Consider the following 17,910-nt stretch of genomic DNA (forward strand, 5'->3'; position numbering starts at 1 on the left):
CCAAACCACTGAGCCACCCAGGGATCCCCCCAACCTTTCTTTTTGATCTAAATTATTCAGGTTGGATATCCCAGCCAATATTTATCTAAAGTCCAACTCTTTTCTTCAGCTGTATAGGTGGCAGGACATCTCACTTAGGGAACTGTTGTAAATTATCAGCCTATGGGTAACATAATCTTCAGTGGGATTTTCCCAACCATCACTCTTGACAATTTTTGAACATTATCCTAATGAAACAATTAAGGTTTACTTATTAATACTTTTTTCTTAACACTCTTTTATCTATATCTTTCAGTTAAAATTTGCAGTTACAATAATCATTTGCCTGATAGACTTGCTGCTTCAGAATGCAAAAAGCAAAGTGTATTTAATATGAATGAAACAAGTTCAGAAAGGGGATAGTGTTTAAATATGCATTTAGAGGCACTCATAACAAATTTATCTATTTCCTCTATCAAAAGCAAAAAAGAGAATCAGACTGAATGTTAATGGATTTAAGGTAGTCTGCATTTTGAGGGAAATCCACAACATAAGATTACTGAGGAAATAATGAAGGATAGAAGCTACAAATACAATGCAAAAAAACCAGAAGGATATGTTAGAGCGCATCTCAAAGAACTGGGAATTCTATACATCTTCCAACTTCAATTTGCAGCCCACTAAGGCAGTCAGAAATTGCTCATCAATTTGATAGTAAGTTTGAATAGAGTAGTCTATTGCTGGACTTAGCTTTTGGAATTTTTAGACTTAGAAGTTCAAGTGTGAGCAGTTACCACATATTTTTAGAAGCTGTAGTTTAAAAGTTGCATCTGTAGTTCCAGTTGGATTAGAGGCAATTCATAAAACTGCATTTACCTATGATTATGTTGCCTCTGATTTGTCTATCAGAAAATATATAATTCATTGGCATTTTTAGCTAAATAAAATTCACTTTAAATTAAGCAAAGTAGCTAACTAGTTTATTTTAACCCTGAAAGTCAGTATTCAAGGTATTGCATGATTTTCTAATGCACATTCAAAAGTAAAGAGCTAATTGCAGCTTCACCCAAATGTTCATATTATCATTACAAGTAAACTAGTACACAAAATGCTTTAATAGGAATTTATCTTTGACAACATCAGAAATATGTAAACTATGAATTTTCACAAGAGGATTGATTGTGTAAGGAAATTATACAATTGCACGATTGTGGCCTCAGAGTATCATAAGAACAAAGGTAAAAGTTCCCCTTCTCAACAAGGCAAAATGACACCCAAACTTTTCATTCAAGACAAGTTCAATTAAAAAGTAAACAAACATTCCTCTACTTCTAACCATGGTTTCCTAAAACCATAAAGATATGTTCCAAAGTTTTATTTTTTTTAAGATTTTATTTATTTATTCATGAGAGACACAGAGAGAGGGGGGGCGTGCAGAGACACAGGCAGAGGGAGAAGCAGGCTCCACGCAGGGAGCCAGACACGGGACTCGATCCCAGGTCTCCAGGATCACACCGGACTCGATCCTGGGTCTTCAGGATCATGCCCTGGGCCAAAGGTGGCGCTAAACCACTGAGCCGCCCAGGCTGCCCTGTTCCAAAGTTTTAAAACAGAGATCTGATGCTTTAATATTCATCATTCTATATTTTACTGAATTCTAAAGTCAAAAAAGTTTAATTCACAGTATCATGTATGAAATCATAATATTCTGGAGACATGAAGGGCCATGGCTAAACAAGTAGGAGGCATGTACTGTTGTTTGCTCTTTGGATTGCCTCAGCAAAATCATTGGAATACCCATAACTTGAATCTTAGAGCAGTGTTTCACTTTGTCCTCTTGTAGAATGGTGTTTGTGATGTTGACAGCTTCAGGGGCAGCATTAGTAATTCTGGAAATGGCCCAGAGAAGATTCCATGAGTAAAAATGGCATAGACTTTGGTGGTTTTGGCATAGTATAGACTGACTGTGGTATAGCATTTTGTGCTGATCATGTCCATGAGGATGGCCACCTGATCTTCAATTGATCACCAGCCAGAATCATTCTATCCACCTCCATGGCTCTTCCTCTTTCTCTGTGTGGCAAGGCAAATGCCACCTTCAGTCTGTCGATGAATGATACAGCTTCCTGCTTCAGTGGAAATGACGACACAGTTCCTGTGGTCTGCAATATTCTCCTGGTGCTATATGTGAGTCACTCACAGGGACAGCAAAGAAGCCCTGGATCTGAGCAGCATGTAGGCCCATGGTAATGATGTGATCTGCCCCAGCTACTAGAAGCACAGAATAATTTGCATACAAGTACTTTTGGAGGTCATCTCAGGAAGTGAGTTGGGGAACAGAGAAGTGTGTTACATGGTGTGACAGGGTGTGTTGATGTCCCTATGACAACTGGGGCTCCATCCCTTTGGGAACCCTCCATGAGATGCATACAACGCACCTGAGAATTGCCCCTGCCTAGGAGCAAGAGAGCTGGGATTTTTATCTATTAACTCCCATCCCCACTAGTTGAGAGCCATTCCTAGGGGCAGTAATTCCCCAGCACTTCCAGGCATAGCACATGCAGGAAGCCAGAGGAACCCTCTGAACAGAATCATGGGCTTGAGTAGGTCATTGGCATGACATGGAAACCGTTGACCCACGTTACAAGCGACCTCCAAGGTGAACCACAGGGCTATGGCAGGGGGCATTGACAGCATCCTTTACAGTTTCTGGAATCCAATTCACAGGCAGACTCTTCAACTTCCATGCCTCAACCACAATTTCCTCTCAGATGTTCTTGGTGTCCATTTTAATTAGATTTTATCTAGATTCAAACAGTAATAGGGTAGGGAATGGTTTCCCCACAGTGTGCATTGGGCCAGCACCAAGCAGTAGTTCAGGAAAGGACAAGACCCACCCACTATGTACTAAGTACCCCCTATAGGCCAGGTTCTGTACATACATGGACTCATGGTAATGCTCAAAATAGCCCTATGGCATACATATATAATATCCTCCCAATTCTATATACACACATGCATACATACATACATATATATATATATATGAAAATTGAGCTCTAGAGAGAGAAGCAACCGACTCCATCTCAAATGGCTAGGAAGTGACACAGCCAACAGTCAAATCAAGTGTGGTTAACTCCAAAAATCTCCTGCCCTTTCCTCCTAACACATAAAGAGAAACCAGAACCTCTTCAACCTCTCAGGAAAAACATTTCCCTTTGATTGAGGGACCCAAGTTTAAAGAATTCCTGGAAACTTCAGAAAGCTCCAGTCCTCCTAGAGCCTAGGGTGAAATAAATTTGTCCAGCAAGACATCTTTTACTAATATTGAAATCCTAACTGAACCCTGAACCACATAGACCATTGTTTAATACACACCCACTCAACACAAAGCCTTTTACGTGTTGAGCTATTTTTGCTGCTTTGAATTTATATGAGGAGGGACTGATGTGGAACAAGCCACAGGGCAGAAAGCTGCACTTGTTACCTCCCTCTAGGGGGACACTTTCCAGAGATAAAGATTACAGAAGTTCAGCACCTATTAAATAGATTCTGCCCACAAGTGGAGCTAAGTTTTGAAGAGTCTGGGTGACATCATGTGAATTTTAAAACACTGATGCTCAAGATCTCTGTGGCATTTTAGAAAGCTTCAGTGCCTTGGCATAGTCTGTTCCTACCATCTGGAGTGTTTTTCCCCATACCAGGCAAATAACCATTGAAATTCAGCTCAGTGATGATCTTTTCTGGAGAACCTTTCCTGACTACTCCTAATGGAGGGGATTACTCTCCCATTCCCTTTGTGCACCCACTACCCCCTCTTTCTGCTCCGTTTCTAGATGTCCATGGCAGCTCATTTGTTAGCCTCTACAATCTCCACCTGTGGTAATATTAACACCCAACCTGGACTTAGGAGAAAATCTGAGCCAAACTGTCCCACTGAGCATATCAATTCTTCCCCACCCTTTTCTCACCCCCTCGCTGACACAGGCTGCCTCTTGCCTGACTCCATTTTCTCCACTAATTAAATGTCACACTTCCAGCTGTAATCACCAAGAGATGCTCTCCAGGCAATTCAGTAAAGGGAAAAATAAGGTCCTTCCCATTTCGTACTACCCTCATGAGATGCTGACCCGTGAAGCTGGCTGAAACAAATACAAATAACAGGGTTACTATGAGGATGTGTTAATGTGGCCCATGTCTCAAGGAGCAGTAATTATGAGACCAAATGCCTTCCTTGCTTTCCACTCCCACACAAGCAGAATCCACCCATCCCCTCTCCATGATCCAAAAGCTAATGTATTCATCATGTTGTACACTAGGGAGCTCTCTCCCAGCTTTCTGGCCAGCAGTGAGCTTCTGAAAGGCAGGCACAAAGTAAGTGCTTGATAAATGATTGCTTTATTAATGAATTAATGATAACCATGAACAAAATATGAAATCTCTCTACCTCTTTTATTCCCTCTAAAACTTAAAACAAAAAAAAAAATAAATAAAAAATAAATAAATAAAACTTAAAACAAATTGCTTTGGAAGTTCAGCCATTTTCTGATTAATAAGGGCGACTTTCTCCATCTCATTCTAAAAAATAAAAAAAGCTTCCTATTCTGTTGTCTTTACTTAATTGAACAAGTAGCACTTGAGACTTGAGTCACTTTGCCCAAGCACTCTGCTTTGTGATAAAAGTTTCAAAGATAACTAAAGGCTCAATTCTGAGAGGGAACAGTGTGGACTAAGTGGCAGATGGCTTTAATTGTTGACATGGAATTGCTATGATGGAAAAATGATAAAAAAAAATAAGTTGATCCAGAGGCTCTTTATTATTTTTTTAAGATTTTTATTTGTTTATTTGAGAGAGAGAGCACACAAGCAGTGGGAAGGGGCAGAGCGAGACAGAGAAGGAGAAGCAGACTCCCCGCTGAGCAGGGAGCCCCATGTGGGGCTCAATCCCAGGACCCCAAGATCATGATCTGAGCGTGATGCTTAACTGACTGAACCACCCAGGTGCCCGAGGCTCTTTAATAATAACTACCACCATTTATTGAGTACTTACTATCTGGTTGAAAATATACTAGATAAAAAAAAAAAAAAAGAAAATATACTAGATTCTTTACATATATCATCAGTTCATTTTTACAACCCTAAGAGGTGGTTATTTTTCCCAATTTACAAATGAGGTAATTGAGGCCAGAGACATTAAGTACCCACCAAAACTCCCACAACTAACAAAGGATTGATTGGGATTAGGGTCCAGGCTAGGCTGATTCTGGAGCCCATGTTTTTATCCATAACGTTATACTTAAAGATAATTTTTGATAGGGGTGCCTGAGTGGCTCAGTAGGTTAGGCATCCAAGGCATCCAACTCTTGACTTTGGCTCAGGTCAGGATCTCAGGGTCATGAGATCAAGCCCTGCATTGGGCACTGTGCTTGGTGTGGAGTCTGCTTATCCCCCTCCTACCCTCTGCTTCTTGCTCTCTCTCTCTAAATTAATTTTTTTAATATCTTATTTATTTATTCATGAGAGAAACAGAGAGAGAGGCAGAGACATAGGTAGAGGGAGAAACAGGTTGTCTGTGGGGAACCTGATGCAGTACTTGATCCCAGGACTCCAGGATCACAACCTGAGCCAAAGGCAGACACTCAACCACCAAGCAACCCAGGTGCCCCTAAAACAATCTTTTTTTGAAAAAAGATAATTTTTTTACAGTAAAAAAGGCACCTCATGTAGAAAATATGAATGAAAAGATTTCTCCTTGTCAAAAATAGGTGTAAAACAGTAAGGACTCAATCCTTTACCTGCCATTGTGGTGTGATCCAACAGCAAGTACAACAGAGTGGAAGTCAGAAACCTGAACTGGAAAGCAGGACCTGGGTAAAACAGCAAAAGCGCGGACTTCAGTAACTAGCTCCTTGTTCCATAGTACCCTCTGGTGGCCAGTTTATGTCATTCAAGATTATTCCCTTTTTTTTGTTTTGCTGTTTTGTTTTGTTTTGTTTATTTTTGAGTTATTTCTCTCTTTCTTAGCTATTTTATCTTACTTTATTTTATTCTTTTATTTAACAGAGAATGAGAGAAAGAGGGAGTACAAGCAGGGGGAGTGGTAGGCAGAGGGAGAGGGAGAAGCAGACTCCCCGCTGAGCAGAGAGCTGGACATGGGGCTTGATCCCAAGACCCTGAGATCATGACCTGAACAGAAGGCACTCAACTAACTGAGCCACTCAGGCACACCATTCAAGATTATTCTTAAATTTAAGAATTAAATGGTAAACAACCGAAGATTTACTCAGGGTCAACCTTGGATAAAGTAGATTGTCTGTCAAAATGTTTCAATACTTAGTCCTGATTCTGTTTTTGGTACTTGAAAACAACCACCTTCAAGTCATTTCCTCCGCAAGTTGTTTCCTCTGTCTTATCCCTCTTAGTCTGACTGCTACCTTGCTAATACATGACTTACTTATTAAGCAGTAATGAATTACTAATTAATTTCAGTAAGAAACATTGATGAATACAAAAACTGGTGGGTTAGAGTAGGACAGTGAACTGATATTTGCAAGGTCTTGGATAATCACCCCACAAAATATTTAGCAAAAACGGAGGACACTGTAACTTTACAATGGAGAACCTGGTTATCATCAAAGCTCTAAGTTAACATTAGAAATGGAACTAGTCAACACTACATGCAATGAGATGCATTGGGAAGAGCAGCATTACTCCTGTGATATACTTGCCAGAAATGCACACTCTGAGCTTACTCATGGAGAGATAACAAACAGATCCAATTTGAGGAATCTTTTACAATGGCTAGTTGGCAACCTTCAGAAATATCAGAGTCATAACAGTCAAGGGAAGACTGAAGAACTGTTCCAAATTGAAGGAGACTGGAGAAACATGACTACTGAATACAGTACATGATCCAGGACTGGATCCTTAGGCTATGAACACTGTTGGGGCTACTGATAAAACTTCAGTAGGGTCGGAGTTAAGGTGTGTGAGAGCACTTCCTGGATCTTGCAACTTTTCTTAAGTCTGAACTTGTTACAAAATACAGTTTGAAAAATACAAGGCATAGTGCACAGGCATTCCTATTTTGGCTTGCAATTATTTCACTGAGATTTCTCTCATCTTCAATCCTAGAAGATGCCATATTCCCTTTACAATAAGGCCCTCCCCCTTTTTTTTCTTTACTAATAGGAACCTACCACACCTCTATGGATGAAGCTGCAATTCTGGTCCTTGAAATCTAAGGCATAACGAAAGCTTGTGTAATCAACAAGCCAACCTTCAAGAATGAAACTGAGACCACCTGGATGGGAAGTGGTTCCCACACCCCCCACACCCCAAGCCTATAGACAAATTCCTCCTCAGTCCAGACCAAAGTCTGGCATTTGAGGCTGCAGATGAATCATTGCCTACAAAGGCTTGGCACTCACAATGGAAACCAGAACTCCACTAGTACTCCATAGTAGACATAGAACTTGGCTGCCTTGCAGTTTAAATGCAGCAGAAACTGTTCTATCCACTAATACATACAGATTCTCATCTCTATCATCAAACTTTGCTTCAGTTACACCTACTTTAAAAACTATCCCTCCAGCAGCCTATACTCTTAAGTTAGTGGAGGTCAAGCTTTGCTGAGAATGAGAATTATTAACTAGAGAACCTGGGAACTCTATAAAAATCCAAAGGCCCAAGGCCCTTCCCCATTTCAACAAGCCCGGATCTCTGTGTTCTTTACAAGTCTCCGAGTGATTCTGACAATAGTTTTCAAAGAAAATTTGAGAAAAACTTACACAAGTCAGCAATGCCAGCACAGCTTCTGCCTTTGCTGCTTTCATTTTTGCTGAGGCCTCACCATCACTTTAGGGCCTAGTGCATGCAGCCCTGCCTCCGGAGAAGAAACAACACCTGTGGGAAAACAGCCACTCACCAGCAACCTGCCAAAATGAAAATCCTGTATGGTCAGCAAATAATGAAGATCGTTTCAGCTTCAAACCACTCATCTCACCCCACTGGAATACTCAATCATAGCCTCTCTTCCCAGTTTTTGCTCATTGTCTATAGATATAGTGCTCCTCACCCAAACACCAAACATTTGGGAATTTTGAAGGGTCCAATAAATAGTATCTCTATTCCTTAGAGCAGTGGTTCTAAACCACAGGTGATTATTTTGCCCTCAGATGGATGACATTTGGCAATATCTGGAGCCATTTTTGTTACAACTGGGGGAGGCCAAGGGAAGAGGATCGATGCTATTGGCATCTAGTAGGTAGAAAACAGGGATGCTGCTAAATATCTTGTGATGCACAGGGTGGCCCACACAACTAAGAATTATCCAGACAAAAATGTCAATAGCGTCAAGGTCAAGAAACCCTTATTTAGAGTGGCACCCATTCTAAGCAAATTGCAGTATAAGACAAAAGCAGAAACAGATAGGAATCATACTATTATCTTTATTAAAGACTAGATTGAGATATGTATCTGTAGACAAGAACCCCAGTGGATTCCTCCACCTTGCCACAGACTAGGTAACTGTATGCCTCCCTAAATGATATCAGGCTTCTCTAAAACTCCCAGCATGTTGAAGCTTAATAAGAACATGAGCTCTTTGCAGACTAATTCCTAGGGGAAAAAAAAAATTAAGAGCTGGGCATGACCACCCATTTCCCATTGGATGGCGAGTAAAAGGGTGAAAAGACAGTATTACACTTGATCCCCCTCCAAAGAGAAAGAAATAATAGGAGGAAAGCATTTCCCAAAAAGGGTTAGAAGTGGTAGGGTAAAGCAACAGGCTCCTAGCAGCTCCTGAGAACCAACTGTTAAATCTTTGGGAGGTTTGGAAGCTAGCTGATGGCCGTATGAGCCTCCTAGGGAACACTTCTCATGCACTGCATAAACATCCTAAAGGTCAGAGGTCTGCTGCTAACCACCGGGTGGACAGGTACCACTGGGTGAACACAAACCGATAATGCAGTGGCTGGGCACCTCGTGGCATAGAGCTCAGAGGAGCTGCTTTATTTTCTCTAAAACAGAAGAGAGTCTAAGGTTGTGAAGCCCGCAAAACAGAGAAAGTACTCCCATCAGGGACTAGGGTGCCATAACGGTGAATCCTTTCACACAGATCATGACTATGTTCTTAACTGTACTTTTAATTTGTATGTAATTTTATGTGAAGTTTTATGTAACACTAATGAATGTACTCAGTAAGGTAATAGAATGAAGATATTGACCTGGGATAAGATTCAATGAATTATGAAAAGCAACAGTTTAAATAAATGCACTATGTTTTTAATAAAAAAAAAAAAATGAAGAAAAAAGAAAGTTGGACCCTTTTTTATTGTGGAAACACTAAAATTGAAGATGGATACAGGGGGATCCCTGGGTGGCACAACGGTTTGGCGCCTGCCTTTGGCCCAGGGCGCGATCCTGGAGACCCAGGATCGAGTCCCACATCGGGCTCCCTGTGCATGGAGCCTGCTTCTCCCTCTGCCTGTGTCTCTGCCTCTCTCTCTCTCTCTCTGTGACTATCATAAATAAATAAAAAATACCTTTAAAAAAAAAAAAAAAGATGGATACAGGATGCAAAAGAAACCAAAAAAACAAAAATATAATCATAGTAAAGAAGGTCTTTCTAATCCAGGTATACCAATGACAAAAATCATAAAGGAGGAGATTAACATATGACTACATAAAAATACATTATTTATGTCCAAAAAAAGTACCAATAACAGGCAAACTATACACTGGGGAAGTTATCTGCAAAATACATAACTAAGAGTAACCTCATAACAATTCTTACAAATTTGTAAGAAAAAGAATCGCAATGGCAAAAGCTGCATATAAGTAATTCATAAAATATTAGAGTCCAAAATTAATAAAGAAAACTTTAAACATACCAGGTTTTGCCTATCACAGTGGCAAAGTGAGAAGATAGAACGTAGCCAATGTTGGGAAGTATGTAAAGAGTACTACGGGGGAAAAAAAATACCATGAAAAACTGCTAGCAAAGTGTAGAATGGTACAACGTTTTGTTTTGGAAACATGACTATTATCCTTGATCTCCCGTTATGAATTTATTCTAGAAAAGATAAAAATGTATAAAGATTTAGACTACTATGACAAATAATAAAGATAGGCTAACTTATTGTAAATCCATTTAATGAAATATGATGCAAACACTAATATTGCTGAAATATTTGATATGGAAAGATGTGCACCACTTTAATTATTTTATAAAGTCTTAAATGGGGCTACAAAACAGTATATTCAGGATGAACATGTTTTTGTAAAAATAACATGTATTGAGAGTATACTGAGAGTATTGGAGGCCATACAGCAAAGTGTAATGAATATTTCCCTTACCATCTCCATTCCTGCAATCTGCATATATTACCTATATATTTTGCTTTTTAAAAATTATTGAAGTACAGTCAATATACAATGTGATATTAGTTCCAGGTGTACAATATAGTGGTTCAACAATTCTATGTATTACACTATACTCACCACAATAACGTGTAGTCACCATAAGTTATGACAATATTATCAACTATATTCCCTATGCTGTACTTTTCACCTCCAAGACTTACTTATTTTATAAGTGGAAGTTTGCTTGTTTTTAATAGGAGTTAATGGAACCTGAGTTCAGTGGAAAAATCTCATTTCAAGGCATCAGAGTTTAAACTGAATTTTGTAAGTAATTATTTCAGGGTTTTTAAATACAACTATTCAAAATCAAAGTTCGTTCTTTTGTTTGGAACAATTTTTGTTTGAGAATCAAATCATCATGTAAATGAGGAAACAAATGGGGATAAAATTATAGGAAAGCAAGTGACAAAATAGCTACAAACTTTGTTACACTGGTTATTGCAATACAAAAAATAAAATGACAGTTAACCAAAAACATTTTTATTTTGTCTTCAGAGAACAACTGTTCTTCTTTTTCCAAAATAATAATGATTAACTTACAAAAATGGGCATTTACAATGCATCTTCAAAACATTTCCCTTTAACGGGAAACTTAGCTTTACAGAATCCAAACATTAAAAGGCTTAAAAAAAAAATCGATTTTGTTGTCATTATAGGACAAAAGAGAGTAGGGAAATCCATTCATACTTCAGGACCTTCTCCTCCAGGAACTAGCTGCAGAGAAGGAAAAAGAGCTTATTAATACCACCACCACACCCATCATCTAAAAACCCCTCTTCATCCATCAAAGACACCTGGCCTCTTTGCTCCTCCCCCACATTCCCATTTTCTCCAGGTCATTGCTTCTGTTTATAATTCCCAACATTGTCAATTAATACTTAGAGTCTAAACAATGATTCTTGGCAAACCAAAAGATTAAAAGGCCCAAGCAAACTAATCTTTAAGCCTATTGTCATGTTCAGTAGCTCAGCTTTAGAGCCCTGATCACAGGAGCATCTCCTTCCCAACTTAAACCCACTGGGCCATGAACATTTAACCAAGCCAAGTAATCTGTAATCTCTGCCTCACAAAAATGGGCTACATCTAAAAAAAACGCCCAGCTTTACTGTACCTTACCATTGTTATATTATTTCCATTTAGCAAAATTTGATCTAATTTAGTGATCCTTCTTCCTTCTGGTGTGATTTCACTAAATGAAGAAATAAAAGAGTCAAGATAAACAATGATAATCAAAGTCAACATTCTGATCCCTAAAAAAGTTATTCTTGTATATATATGAATATGAGGTTGAGCAATTATGTCAGTAGTTTTCAGAGACAAAGGTTATCCACTGGATGACCAAAGGCAACACAGTGAACGGACTGGCCAGATCCACATCCACTAGGATCAAAACTAAAAGAAGCTAAAACTGGCCAAAGAGATCAAATATGAAATGGAATGTTTACTAGCCTCACTTTTTTACTATTATTTACTACTAATCCCTACCCATTAAACCAATCTGTAATCAACTCAATTTTGAAAGCAGACACTGGTTGTGATCTTTAGAACTAATATAATGGAGCTATCGTTTATATCTTAAGTTTAATGCCTTGATTTGTCTGAGCACAAACATCCTTGGCTGTTTTTAGTATCTTTTATCTCAAAGCTCTGTCTCCACTAAGTCCCTACCAGTCATTAGTAATAACATAATAATTACATCCGGTAATAACTGATCCAATTTTACCAGTGTCAGTAGATAAAATTTCTATCTTTAAGATATTTCTGACAGGCATTGTTTCCTCATTAATCATTTTAAACTCATTAATACTAAAATTGACTTAAGGAGAGATTCCCCCCAATTCTTTAATTTTTAATACTACTCACAACTCAGTGACATCCTCCAGTACCATATCTGAAATTTGGTGTTAAGAAAATACATATACCAGGTTGAATTTACTCTGGCTTCTATCTTTACTCCGTTTTAATTAGAACGTTTAATACAATGGCTCCAAAGCAAAATACTGGTAATCGGTAGGAACTTTTATCTCTTTTCAGTACACACACCTCTTAAAACGCTATCAAGAGTTGAATAAATTTCTAATACAATAACCAGTTAAGTACTGGCTGTCCATATTCTTCCATTCTTAAGTATTGCAGGAAAACCCATACCACCACCACCACCTTTTGAAAGGATACTGACAAAGTCATCAAATCCCAAAAGTGTGCCAACAATTTCTTTATCACTCTTCATCACAATGTGAATTCTTGACCCTATACATTTGTCCACGAGCTCTATATATATATTTTTTTAAAGAAAAAAAAAAAAAAAGAAGAGGGGCGGGGGGGGGGGTGGAGAAAAAAGATTATTTTACCTGTTCATTTCTTCAACAAATATTGGAATGCCTACTGGCACTTGTTACTTACCTATTGTGAAAGATAAACCAGAGAAAGAATTCATTCAAAAACTTTATAGATTTTATGGTACGTTATCTCTGTTGCATAAACAAAAACGTCCTGTTTACCACTTACCTCTCCTTTGTTGAAGTTTATCCATCACGGTTGTAGTTTAATGTTATTTTAAGTGATTTTGATCAACATACGAAATGCATAATTAAAATATAATTAACATCTGAGCCCCCCCACCCCCTGCAGCCCGGGTGGTCAGCGGTTTAGCGCCCGCCTGCAGCCCAGGGCGTGATCCTGGGGTCCTAGGATCGAGTCCTGCATCGGGCTCCCTGCATGGAGGCTGCTTCTCCACCTCTCTGGGTGTCTCTCATGAACGAATAAAAATGCTGTTTTGTTTTGTTTTGTTTTGTTTTGTTTTAAAAAAAGAGTCTAAGCCCCATGAAACAACTGTGGTTGTTTTCCCAGGACTCTATCCTCAGTGGGCAATGTCTGGCACGTAGCAAGCGTTCAAAAAGAGTCGGTGGAATCAAAGGATGAAAACTTCCAAAACAAGGCCACTTCCGATAACTCCATCAACTCTTTAGCTACAAACTATCGGAAGAGGCACAACCGTATTCACCGGAGATTTCTTCCTGTCACTATCTCTGTGTTCGGACCGCAGTCTGAACGCCTCGTTAGCTGGCTTCGTATCACTCGGCGTGATGCTTACAGGTGGAGCGCTCTATCTCCTCCTGGTGTGTGTGCTATCCGCAGGCAGTGGGAGGGGTCTGAATTTGTCCAAGAGCGCCCAGCCCTTGTGTCCAGTGCACAGAGGCTCCTGGGCGGCCCAGGGCCGCACACCCTCGGGAGCCGGCAGACGAGCCGCGGAGCACTGAGGCCCTTCATCCCCACATTTCCCTAACACTCGGCCAAGGGCTACTTCAGCCGCAGCCGCCCGGGCCCCAACACTTAGCCTGAGCCCTCCGGTCCCCTTCTCCGCGATTACCTAGAGGCAGCAGCTGCGACGGGTTAGTGGTAGCGTTGGCCGCCATGGCTACGCCGGAAGTGGCCCGCCGGCCTCGCCGTCAGCCCGGCAAGTTTGAAAGAGCGCGCTTCCGCTCCCCCCACCGGCCCGCGGCCCGGACAGGCTCGACCAATCGGAGGCCGAACTTGCGAGCCAATCAGTCCGCAGGAGTCGCTCCTTCCCAATCGCTTCTTTCCCGGGCGCTGAGCTCTCGGGGACAAGGAACTGTCCGCTGCAGGTGGTGCGGTCTGGGCACGTAGCCGCTTTCCCCGGGCAGTTTCCGACAGACAGACGCTAAAGGGATCCTGCTTTGTGAATAAATCCTTCCTGCAACCCGGAAGGTTTTGCAAAATACTGAAATCTTTGAATCGTCTTATTTTCTGCTATGAAGTTGCACCTCATCTCAAGCCAGGATCTTTTTTCAGACCGAATCAATTTTTTTTTTTTTTTTTTGCCACTAATGCACTGTGTTGCAGTTTTTGTAAAAGCCGTTTTTGAAAGCATCTACTCCTAGGGCGCCCATGTGCCTGAGTGGGTTAAGCCTCAGACTGGATCTCAGCTCAGGTCTTGATCTCAGGAGCCGCTGGTTGGGCTCCACGTTGGGTGTGGAGCCTATTTAAAGAAGAGAGAAAAAAGAATCTAGTGCTTCCTTTAAAAGTCCAGTGAATTGAAAACCCACAACCAGCATTTAAAAAGAAAAAAACTCTTCTACAGTGGAAATTTAAAACATTTTATTTTTGTGCCTACTACCTTATTTATCATTCTTACCTTGTTATAGCTAGGAGTCTAATTTATCACAGACTGTATTCACTTTCAACACTTAACTGTCTTGTCTTATAAGCAGCCACCAGATGTCACTGTCCGCTAATGTCATCACACTTAGGAAACCTTAAGGCTCTTTGCACTTCTGTTTTGAAAAGAATAGAAAGCAAACACATTCTCTGCCTTAAGTCTGTTTCATATGTGTATCCCAGGAACGTAAGGCTGACGAATCTAAACAGGAGAGAGCAGAAAAAAAACATCATTCATTCATACAACAGATAGTTGTAATGCACACATCATTCATTCATGGAATAAATATGCATTAGCTACACACTATTTGGCATTTTGCTGAGTATAAAACTGTACAAAACAGAACTACAATGTCTTCTGCCCTTCTAGAAGCTTAAGGATGAATGGAGGAGGAAGCCTACTAACAAATATAATATACAAGGTATATGAAATTTAAAATATAAAAGACCTCTTAGCTTCAGGGATCCTAGAGAACTAGAGATTCCTGGTAGGATTTAAGGAGAATGTCAGTAAGAAGTTTCAGAAGTCCTAACAGATGGATCCTTCAGTTCAAAGCTTCCTAGGGCTCAGCCTTCAAAACACCAAGGCAATTTTTACTTTTTTGCATTTCATGAATATTGTGCACCGACTGTATGCCAGAAAATTTACAAATACACTTAGTCGTAATTTTTATGACTATCCTGTGAGACAGGTATTTGAATGGAGTTCCTCATGGTCAGAGAGGCTAAATAACTTGCCCACTGGTTACGTGGACAGTTTGGGAATTGACAAAAAGTTTAGTCACAAAGGAATTGACAAAAAGTTTAGTCTTGGAAGGTAAGAATTGGATAGGCAGAAAGGGGGCAGAGCAGCATTCCAAGCAGAGGGAATACCATGTGCTATTAGCATGTGTCCACCACCAAACCTCTTTTGCTATACTTTTATTTAAATCTTACATACTTCCTCTAAATTTGGCATAAAAGTCTTCCCTTCCCAAACGTTTTCCTTTAACCCCAGTCCTTAGTGATTTTACTTTATTGCATTTTGGATGCTCTACCCCCCGAGTTCTGGTAAAATCCTGCTCATTCTTCAAGACCTTGCTCAAATGTGACCACTTCTGTGAAGCTTCTCTGACTTGCACTTGGTAGGTTTTCCCATTGTTCCACAATAATGTTAATAGTTCTCAAAATGCTCTCAATGTATTCTCCTGTAATTCTCTTCCAGGGGGTTACCTCCCTCCCCAAAGATTGTGTTCCACAATGTCAAGAATTTTGGGAAGCAGTAGAGCAATTAAATTAATTGGTTCTGAAGTTAAATGACTTTGGTTTGGATGTTATCCCTACCACAATTCCTTCTAGTTATTTGACCTTAAGTAAGGTTTTTAACCTAAGTGTTAGTGGGGAAAAAATGAGGATAATAGTATCTACTTTAGGACTGTTGTGAAAATCAAAATAATCCATGAAAAGTGGCTTGCAGACTGAAACACAGTGCCTATTCATTAAATGTAAGCTAGGGCCTCTCTCTCTCTCTCTCTCTCTCTCTCTCTCTGTCTCTCATGAATAAATAAATAAAATCTTTAAAAAAAGTAAGCTAGCATTGCTTATGTTTATTTTGTAATGCTTATTAACATGATGGTTAGGTTAGCATAGGTGCTACAAAAGCTAGCACTGCTGGCTGTTTTCACATTTATCTTGTTTTTATAACCAGATAGAGACCAGGCAACAATTTTTAAAAATTTCTTTTGATGCACTATGCCTACCACAGTTTCAGGTGTACTGTAAGGTTGAATAAATATTCCTTGAATTGATTCTATTTATTCATTCCTATCAATATTCTCCTTAATCTTCATAAGACTCTAAAGAAAGTAATGCCTAATTTGTTTGTGAAACCCCCTTCTTCCCTTGGTTTTCTTTTCTATTTCTTGTTTTATTTTCACCACACCATAATGAGAGAAGGGACCAAATAAATACAAGGCACTGTGGCTACCTGATAGACCTTAAAGGTCAGGAAAAATATAATTTGAGAAAGTCCATATTTAGTTTTCTATCAGCAATTTAATACTATTGATAATGAATAGTCTCTTTATACTCTGAAAAAGGAACTATATAGTTCATTTACATAGAGTTAATGGGGATTGCACAAGAGTGGTTTTATTTTATCACGCTCTCTCCTGAGGCAAGATACAAAAAGAAACAACAGTACAATTCCAGATGGAGATTTCATTTTTAATGAACTTGAAAACATGTCATTGCTCTGTGTCTCCAGCATATTTGTCCTCTCACCTCGTACTTACAGAGCTGACATAAAATAGAATCTATAATTCATAAAATATATGTAACTGGAGGAGGCTCAATTTATCATGTGTTCAGAAAAGCATTTCTGGAGATAAATGTCATCATAAAAATGGACATTCAGGGCAGTTTAGCGCCGCCTTCAGTCCAGGGCCTGGTCCTGGAGCCTCCGGATCGAGTCCCACATTGGGCTCCTGGCATGAAGCCTGCTTCTCCCTCTGCCTGTGCCGTTGCCTCTTAAATAAATAAATAAATAAATAAATAAATAAATAAATAAATAGGGGATCCCTGGGTGGCGCAGCGGTTTGGCGCCTGCCTTTGGCCCAGGGCGCGATCCTGGAGACTCAGGATCGAGTCCCACGTCAGGCTCCCGGTGCATGGAGCCTGCTTCTCCCTCTGCCTGTGTCTCTGCCTCTCAGATCTCTCTCTCTGTGACTATCATAAATAAATAATAAAAATAAATAAATAAATAAATAAATAAATAAATAAATAAATAAAAATAAATAAATCTTTAAGAGGGCAAAAGAGGAGGAAGCGCCTTAAGGAAGCACCCGAGTGGCAGGGGAGAGAGGCGCCCCTGGCCCCGGCCCCGCCCCCAGCCCGGTGCCCAGGCCCCAGGCCCCGCCCCCAGGCCCCAGGCCCCGCCCCCGCCCCAGGCCCCGCCCCGTCAGGTTCCCTCCGGGTCCTGCCCCGCCCCGCCTCGCCGGCGGCGGCCGCCGCATCAGGTGACAGCCCGGAAGCAGCGGAAGCGGATGAGGGAAGCGCGGCCGCGGCCCTGGCGGGCGGCGCGGAGCTGCGGGAGCGTCGGCCTCCTCCCGGCCCCCTGCGCGGCCCTCATGCGGCGCCCGCGCTGACACCTGAGATCCGCCGCTCGCCGTCCTCCCGGGGACCGCGGGGTCGCCCGACCCGCCTCCCTTGGCGGTTGGAGTCGGCTTGCGGGCCCGCGGCGGCCGCCCATGGAGAAGGCCGGGCGGGGAGGCGATGGCGCCCCCCGGGGGCCCGTACTGCACATCGTGGTGGTCGGCTTTCATCACAAGAAGGGCTGCCAGGTGAGGA

General features: G+C 40.8%; 2 protein-coding genes and 1 pseudogene across 6 annotated transcripts in view; 1 reads left to right on the forward strand and 2 right to left on the reverse strand.

Moving 5' to 3' along the window:
- Positions 1 to 1,544: 1,544 nt before the first annotated feature.
- LOC112935418 (ribose-phosphate pyrophosphokinase 2 pseudogene) lies at positions 1,545 to 2,103 on the reverse strand (annotated as a pseudogene).
- Positions 2,104 to 10,868: 8,765 nt separating this feature from the next.
- LSM5 (LSM5 homolog, U6 small nuclear RNA and mRNA degradation associated) lies at positions 10,869 to 13,860 on the reverse strand. The gene is made up of 5 exons (XM_026019130.2): positions 13,775 to 13,860; positions 12,580 to 12,675; positions 12,268 to 12,295; positions 11,521 to 11,593; positions 10,869 to 11,118 (listed from the first exon to the last, which is right to left on the reverse strand). The coding sequence occupies exons 1-5, from the start codon at positions 13,818 to 13,820 to the stop codon at positions 11,086 to 11,088; spliced, it is 276 nt and encodes a 91-aa protein (XP_025874915.1). The 5' UTR covers positions 13,821 to 13,860; the 3' UTR covers positions 10,869 to 11,085.
- Positions 13,861 to 17,577: 3,717 nt separating this feature from the next.
- The window catches only part of AVL9 (AVL9 cell migration associated), a 62,402-nt gene continuing 62,069 nt past the window's right edge, over positions 17,578 to 17,910 (forward strand). For 3 of the 5 annotated variants that reach the window (XR_012002745.1, XR_012002746.1, XR_012002747.1), the window contains exon 1: positions 17,580 to 17,903. Coding sequence is in view for 2 of the 5 variants with exons in the window: in XM_072764691.1 (XP_072620792.1) it covers positions 17,811 to 17,903 (93 nt within the window). In the remaining 3 variants the exon portion in view is untranslated. Of the gene's footprint in view, positions 17,904 to 17,910 lie in introns of all 5 variants that reach the window. The other 2 variants (XM_072764691.1, XM_072764692.1) reach the window with 1 other exon arrangement.

Source organism: Vulpes vulpes, chromosome 7, assembly GCF_048418805.1.
Source record: "Vulpes vulpes isolate BD-2025 chromosome 7, VulVul3, whole genome shotgun sequence".
Lineage (NCBI taxonomy): Eukaryota > Metazoa > Chordata > Mammalia > Carnivora > Canidae > Vulpes > Vulpes vulpes.

Excerpts from the sequence above, each read along its gene's own strand:
- LSM5 (XM_026019130.2), bottom strand. The coding sequence starts at position 13,820 with ATGGCGGCCAACGCTACCACTAACCCGTCGCAGCTGCTGCCTCTAG. Across the intron at positions 12,296-12,579 it reads GGGATTTGATGACTTTGTCA|ATATGGTACTGGAGGATGTC; the intron begins GTATCCTTTCAA and ends ACCAAATTTCAG. Across the intron at positions 11,119-11,520 it reads ATGGAAATAATATAACAATG|CTAGTTCCTGGAGGAGAAGG; the intron begins GTAAGGTACAGT and ends CCTTCTCTGCAG.